Source organism: Peromyscus leucopus, chromosome 2, assembly GCF_004664715.2.
Source record: "Peromyscus leucopus breed LL Stock chromosome 2, UCI_PerLeu_2.1, whole genome shotgun sequence".
NCBI classification, from domain to species: domain Eukaryota; kingdom Metazoa; phylum Chordata; class Mammalia; order Rodentia; family Cricetidae; genus Peromyscus; species Peromyscus leucopus.
The window spans coordinates 14,945,708-14,953,518 of record NC_051064.1 but is presented as its reverse complement, the minus strand read 5'-3'; the positions used below and the strand labels follow the sequence as shown (position 1 = coordinate 14,953,518).

Here is a 7,811-nt window from a genome sequence, read left to right as displayed (position 1 = left end):
GAGTAATCTTACCAGCCTTCATCTGCCTTCTTTAATAAAGTACTAATTGGTACCTTTGGCCCATTATTTTATTGTTTATTTGTTTAAAAATTAATTTAAATATTATGTGTATGACTGCTTCATCCACATATATGTTTGTGTACCATGTGTTTGCCTGGTGCCTGCTGAGTCCAGAAGAGAGCATTGCATCCTCTGGGACTAGAGATACAGATTGTTGTGAGCTGCCACATGGGTGCTGAGAATCAAACTTGGGATCTCTGAAAGATCAGTCAGAACTCCCAACCACTGAACCATCTCTCCAACCCTTACTTGTTTTCTTTTGAGTTGTAAGAGCTCTTTTAAATTTGTAATATAAATTATTTATCAGAAAGAGATTTCCTATATAAATGTCCATTCAGAAAAGATTAAGGAACGAGAACATCAGGGGTTAGCCAACCAGCTACACAACCAGCAATGGAGTAAGAAATAAAGGTGAAACAAAGAAATTTTGCGAAAACCTGCAGGCTCAAGAGGAAGTCTCATTCTCCTTCCTGGAGCTTCTTGGGGATCTGAAATGGACGACTTGGGTGTTCGACCCCGGCAGGCTTCGCTCTTCTGCTCTGTGGTCGCCGCCATGAACACTGGCACCTTCGTCCTGTTGCAGCCACTCAACTACCGTGGCGGGGTCCGTGTGGAGCCGGCGGACAGCTGCGGCACGGAGAAGGCGTTCGAGCCGGCCACTGGCAGAGTGATAGCTACTTTACAGTGTTCAGGAGAAAAGGAAGTAGATCTGGCTGTTAAAAATTCAATGCTTGCCTTTAAAAGCTGGAGTAAAAAATCTGGCATGGAGCATGCCCAAGTCCTTTTAGAGGCTGCCCGGATGATAAAGGAACAGAAAGATGCAATTGCCACCATGGAGACAATCAACAATGGGAAGTCCGTATTTGAGGCCCGTCAGGATGTTGACACTTCCTGGCAGTGCCTGGAATACTATGCAGGCCTGGCTGCATCCATGGCAGGAGAGCACATCCAACTCCCAGGAGGATCCTTTGGCTATACCAGAAGAGAGCCACTCGGGGTGTGTGTGGGGATAGGAGCATGGAACTACCCCTTCCAGATTGCCTGTTGGAAGTCTGCTCCTGCTTTGGCCTGTGGTAATGCCATGATCTTTAAGCCCTCTCCCTTCATGCCTGTGTCTGCTTTGCTCCTGGCTGAGATCTATACCAAAGCTGGTGCGCCTCCTGGGCTCTTCAACGTGGTGCAAGGGGGAGCTGCCACAGGCCAGTTTCTGTGTCAGCATCCTGACGTGGCCAAAGTCTCCTTCACTGGAAGCGTGCCCACTGGCACGAAGATCATGGAGATGTCAGCTAAAGGAATCAAACCTGTCACATTGGAACTTGGAGGCAAATCTCCTCTTATCATCTTCGCAGTCTGTACCCTGGAGAATGCTGTGAAGGGGGCAATGGTGGCCAACTTCCTTTCACAAGGCCAGGTTTGCTGTAATGGCACTAGAGTGTTTGTGCAAAAAACAATTCTTGATAAATTTATAAAAGAAGTTGTAGAGCAGACTGAAAAGATAAAAATTGGAGACCCCCTTCTGGAAGATACAAGGATGGGCCCACTCATCAATGAGCCACATCTGGAACGAGTCCTTGGGTTTATAAAGTCAGCAAAGAAGCAGGGTGCTACCGTGCTCTATGGTGGAAAGCTGTATGTACCGACGGATCCTAAATTAAAACATGGATTTTACATGACACCTTGCATTTTAATTGATTGCACAGATGACATCACCTGTGTGAGAGAGGAGATCTTTGAACCAGTTATGTCCATTTTATCATTTGAAAATGAAGAAGAGGTTCTGGAGCGGGCTAATGATACCATTTACGGACTGGCAGCTGGTGTCTTTACCAGGAATATCCAGCGGGCTCACAGGGTGGCGGCTCAGCTTCAGGTGGGAACATGCTACATTAACAACTACAACGTCAGTCCGGTGGAGCTGCCCTTTGGTGGATATAAGAAGTCAGGATTTGGCAGAGAGAATGGCCGCGTGACAATTGAATACTATTCACAGCTCAAGACGGTATATGTGGAGATGGGTGATGTGGAGTCACCTTTTGAAAATGAGTGAATCCTGTTCCCGTGGCCAGGCTGTGGAATGAGCTGGCTGTCCTTACAGCTGTATAACTGAATAGCTTCTTCCATGCAGTCTTTGGGTAATTCAGGATGAGAGAATGGGTCAGTATTGCCCTCTATCTTGCAGTCATCCTTCCCAATTGCAAATGTGCACAAGTGCCTTTCAGACACTAACCAGGGAACTTGTTCTTCCCATAAGTCCCTATGAGGTCTGTAAACCCTAGTAACACACCGCTCAGAACAGGCAGGCCACAGCTCTGCTTGTACACGTCTATCCCACCAACAATGGCAACTTTCTAGTTTGCTCTAAAGATGCCTTCCTTCTTGCGTTCCTGATGAGAGCTTTTATTTGGAGACAGAAAAGTTTTAATACTTGTAGAAAAAGTGATTCACTGGCATTTAAAAAGCTTTTTTTGTTTGTTTTTGGTTAGCTCAGTGGGTAAGCCTGATCACCTTAGTTCTATCTCCAGGCCCCACACAAAGGTGGTGTGCTCCTCCCCTGTATCATACACATGCATAATAAATCTATTACAAAAGCAAAAAAAAAAAAAGTCCATTCAACTAATTCCTCTCAGTATTTACTGGTGCAATGAAGACTGTCATATTCTGTGAAGCCATGGTACCATTGCTTAAAAATGAATTGTGATGATGATCATACGATGGGATTCAGCCATTGTAAATATTCTTTCTATTTCTTTTTATGGTAAACATATGTGTCCATGTAATTATATGAGCCACACATGCACATACATATATACTTTTGGACAGAAAATCATGTTATGTTCCTACAGGTGCCACACTTGCACAAATTCTATGACACATCAGCTGGTTGCTGCCTAAATAAGGAGTTCATGGTAGGTGAATGGCTCCTGCCCAGAACATTGAGTTCTTTATCTGTAATCTCATGATTGTGAAATGAACTGAGAACTTGGAAAGAAAATGGCATCCTACATTCTGTAGGGAGTATGTTAAAAAAACATGAAATAACAGTTGTAGATACAGAAACATGAACTGAAAAAAATATTTAGCAACTGTATTTTCTTTAATAAAGCTATATCATAATTGTGATAAGCCAGGGTTTAACAGCTACATAAGTTAGGTTAGAAATAAATAAAAATTTGAAGGGCTGCATGTGATAGAAGGAGGATTTAGAAGAAGATTCCAAGCCTTCCCAAACCTCAGCAAGTCCTCTTCATTCCCCACAGAAATTGGAGTAAGGTTGCACCACATGACAGGCACTGGGTTTGCACCGAGAACGTATGTCTCCTAATAAATGCATCAAATCTCCCACATCTGGGCCTAAACACTACAGGTTGAGATCCTCTAAAGATTTTCCCATCTGTGAGTTGGGCTGATAGCTCAAAGACTCCCTTAGCTTCACCAAACCATGGTTCATTAATATCAACAGATTAACATAATTCTAGTATGAATATTACTGTACATATTTACAACTCTTACATTCAAAAGCAAACTCTCTATAGGACTACAAACTTTAGCAAACATCTAAAAAGATCTCTTAGCAGAACTATTTACATTTTCTTTCAACAAGACAGAAGGTACATGAATTGTGAGTCACCATGGTTAAAATTATAGGTGAACTCAAAACTGTTTCATTTCTGAAGTTTGTAAGAGCTCAGAAAAGTCAGTTCTAACAATAGTCTTAAAGTTCCCCTGAAAGTTTGAAACCAGAGCCTAATTGGTCAGTATCTCTAGAGTCTTTGTATCCAGCTCCCTTGACCCCAGGATTGAATGAGTGCCACTGCTGGAGGGGAGGGGCTGTAACACTGGGGATAAGCCACTCCCCCCACCCCCAGTCACTTTCCCTGCCAGGCCCTCCAAGCCATTCTGGAACTGGTGGGAATGCACCCAGGGTCAGATGGTTGCTGGCCAGGGGATGGTCCCTTTACCCCAATTCGTTGCAGTTCCCCTGAATACAACAATTCAACTAAGTGCAAACAAACATTTCTGGAACTTCACTCCCAGCTACAGAGGCACTTTCAATCATCTTGCCCTAGGTTGAAGGTGATTGCCATAATAACTGAGCTACTACAGAGCTCCTTTCAGAAAACTCTGTGCAGCCAGCAAACAGAAACTTTGTGCCTTTAGCTGCTAGCTCTGTTCAGGCATTTATAATCCCAGTCCTGAGACCTCAGCACGCTCAACTGCCTCTCGCCCCAGGGACTCAAGGTCCCTCCTGCTTCTACAAGCTGCAGCTCTCAAGCAGCCCTGGCTTTGGAGGGAAACCCAGCCACTACGAGCTGTGGTTTTCAAGCAGTCCTTCCGGGTCTGGGAGGAAATCGAGCCACAACTTGTCATGGCTGCTGCAACCCTGGCTCCGTTTACATTCACTAATACTATACTACCCTGGACATGTGGGTGTTCAATTACAGGGAACATTTGAAAGCCCTGCACTTCTTACCCTCTGCTAGCTGCCTCCCGAATGCTGGCTTGAAAGGGAGACGCAGCACTAGCAGCGAGGGTTGGCCATGATCTGGGAGGTTTTTGTGCCAGGGCAATTATGGGCAACCTTTCCATTCTGATAGATGACCCCAGGTGAGTCTAATTCCACCCCCCACAGAAGAAAAAGAGACCTGGGAAGAAGAGACCCAAAGAGCTTCCGGTTTTTGAGAAAGAGAAATTGCTAACTTTTTAAAGCCCTTTAGTTCCTCCCTTGTCTGATTCCAAGACTTCTGTTCCTTAAACTCAGCCTTGTGGCCAAGAGTGGAGGGTTTTGTCTCTCCTGAGTCCACCTCAGGGAAAACTCCCCCCTGCCACTCAAGGCTTAGATCTAAGCTGTCCCGAATTAATGGCCATAGGCCAAAAGCTTCCACTGGAATCCTTTCTGGCCCATATTCCTTATAATATTTTTACATTTTGACCTCAGTTCTCCCCCAGGAGTCTGCATCCAGAATCACATAGTCAGAAAACCAAGGACACAGTTCCTCTACGGACTCCAAAAACCTCTGTACTTGTGGTTCTACCTTAACTCCCTAGTTTTCAAACTTTCTACAAGTGAATATTCAAACATCTGCTTGCTATTTCATTTTGGTTTTTCTTTCTCAGACTGCTAAGTCTGCAGTGGCTGCTTGTTCCTGGACACTGTTTTTTATGCATCAAGTCTGGCACTAGGGAAATTCTACTCTTACCCTAAGTTTCTTCCTACACAATATTCCTATACATAAACCCTATATTTTTCCTAATTTTAATAGAAATTAGCGAGAGAGAGAGAGAGAGAGAGAGAGAGAGAGAGAGACCTATACAGAGAGATATACTTATTGCAGCCTAATTTTTCTATATATAGTTTTTGCTCCTGAAGAATAAAATACCACTGCCTAAATCTTAATACAAAACTGGACATGTCCAGCTGCTTCCATGGGGTTCTTTCTTACTCTCACTTAACTCTCCTCTGCACCCAAGTTGCTGTTCAGGAGCCATCTGTGGGAGACCAGCTCCCACCTTTTAAAGGGTTCCTATGAAGAGGAAAGAGGGATAAGAAACTTGCAGATAGAAAGATAGTGGAGAGGAGAGAGACAGAAACACAGGATAGCTTTGGGAGGACCTGGATCAAAATCCACCAGCCCCTTCTGTCTCTTCAAAAGGGCTTTTTATAACAATGCCAAGGGGTGGGGCAGAAGACCTCCCCCTTGCTATATCAAATCATACCGCACAGCCAAGTATAGACCCTTCTATACACCTCATAACCACTCCTATGGTCAAATCAATCCCTTACGCAGCCCTGCTGGATAAAGCCTGCTCAGATTCTTGGACACTGAGTAAGTTCTCACTAGGAAATTTCTGTGGGTCTCTATACTTTAGGAGCTAGCATCTACTGGGAGGAGTTTAGATCATTGGAAGTGCACCCATGAAGGTGTTGATGTATTCTTCCTGTTCTGTCCCTCCACCCACCTTCCTCTCCCGTTTTCTCTTTTCTGGCTTAAGATATGACATCTTGGTCTGAAATGTGTTCACCTCAGAGTGTGCTGCTGTATTAGCTAGAGTTTCTATTGCTGTGAAGAGACACAGTGACCACAGTAACTCTTAGAAAGGAAAACATTTCACTGAGGTGGTGGCTTACAGTGCAGAGGCATGGTCCATTATCCTCGTGGTGGGACATGGCAGACATGGTGCTGGCTACATCTTGATCAGAAGGCAACAGGAAGTGGGCTGTGACACTGAGCAAAGCTTAAGCAAAAGAGCCCTCAAAGCCTACCCCCATGGTAACACTCTTCCTCCAACAAGGTCACACTACTTCAACAAAGAAAAGCCTCCTAATAGTGCCACTCCCTGTGAGCTTAAGTGGCCAGTTACATTCAAACCACCACAGCTGCCTTCACCCAAAGCCCAAACCTGACATTAGACTTAAACCTCAAGACAAGCATGAATAAAAATAAGGTTTATAAACTCAGACCTGTGCAAGGACTCTACCAGCTGAACTCTACCATCAGCTGTAAGTTATGATTTTCATTGTTCTTAAAATGATGAGATTACCTAAATATCCAATATTTTGATGAGTATAGTATTCATATCTTATTTCTGCAGCTTTAAAATACATCTTTGATTACTTATTTTGTATGCATATGAATGGCATGGATGTACCACTGCTCATGTTTGGAGCTGAGAGGACAATTTAACAGAATCTGTTCCCTTCTTCCACCATGTGGGTCTCAGGGATCAAATGCAGGTTGTCAGGCTTGGTGACAAACCTTTACCAGCTGAGCCATTTGAATGCCTTTTCTTTTGACATTGGGTCTTTCTTGCGACATAGTTCAATCTGGCCTTGAATTTAAGATGCCCCTGCCTCAGCCTCATGAATACTGATATTTTCAAGTGTGCACCACCAGGGCCAATATGAACTTTATTTTTGACATGTGCTATGACTCTGGTTCTTGTAAACTGTTAGATATTACTGAGAGGACTGAGCAGATGCCATAACAGGAGCAAGCAGTTTCTGAGGGAACCGTGAACAGAGGGCAATCAGTCACCAACACCCCTGCCAGTGGGGGTCGGGGGAGCTGCACATACCAAGCCTGTGCCAACCCCACAACCGCTCAAGGTAATAACCAAAAAAGGACAAAGCCTGGGACTTGTTCAAGTTGCCCCAAAATGGAAAAACTGTATAACCTTATCCAGCCCCAGACAATTAGAACATACAAATATGATTGCCACTCACGTAAGCCAATCATATTTGAGATGACCTAACTGTCCCTGAAATCCCCCTTAGCTGTGCTTAAAAGGAGCCTGTGAGGGTCACTTGGGGTCGCCATCTTGGCTTTGTGTCAGATGTGCGACCCCAGCATACTGGTACCTTTACTCTTGAGATAATAAATGCTCTTGCTGATAGCATCTGTGGATGATGGTCCTTTATGCTACTTCTCCAGGACCCTAGCAATTGCCTTAGACTATCAAGACTTTAAAAAAAAGATCTCTCTCTCTCTCTCTCTCTCTCTCTCTCTCTCTCTCTCTCTCTCTCTCTCTCTCTGTGTGTGTGTGTGTGTGTGTGTGTGTGTGTGCACGCAGGTTCCCACAGAGGCCAGAGGCATCAAATCACCCTGGACCTGGAGTTAAACCTGGTTAGGAGTCACCTAACATGGGTGCTAGGAACTGAACTTGGATCCTCTGAAACCATCTCTCTAGCCTGAAATGAGTTTTTAGGATTGCATACATAGAATGTAAAAGTCAAAATGTAAGGAACACCTGTT

General features: G+C 44.3%; 1 protein-coding gene across 1 annotated transcript; it reads left to right on the top strand.

Annotated features, from left to right (window-relative positions):
• The first annotated feature begins 593 nt into the window (after positions 1 to 593).
• On the top strand, positions 594 to 2,107 carry LOC114694603 (4-trimethylaminobutyraldehyde dehydrogenase-like). The gene has a single exon (XM_037202381.1). It carries the CDS (start codon positions 614 to 616, stop codon positions 2,105 to 2,107), a length of 1,494 nt encoding a protein of 497 aa, XP_037058276.1. The 5' UTR covers positions 594 to 613.
• Positions 2,108 to 7,811: the final 5,704 nt, after the last annotated feature.

What these genes read in the sequence shown, in the direction of transcription:
- LOC114694603 (XM_037202381.1), top strand. Translation starts at nt 614, where the DNA reads ATGAACACTGGCACCTTCGTCCTGTTGCAGCCACTCAACTACCGTGGC.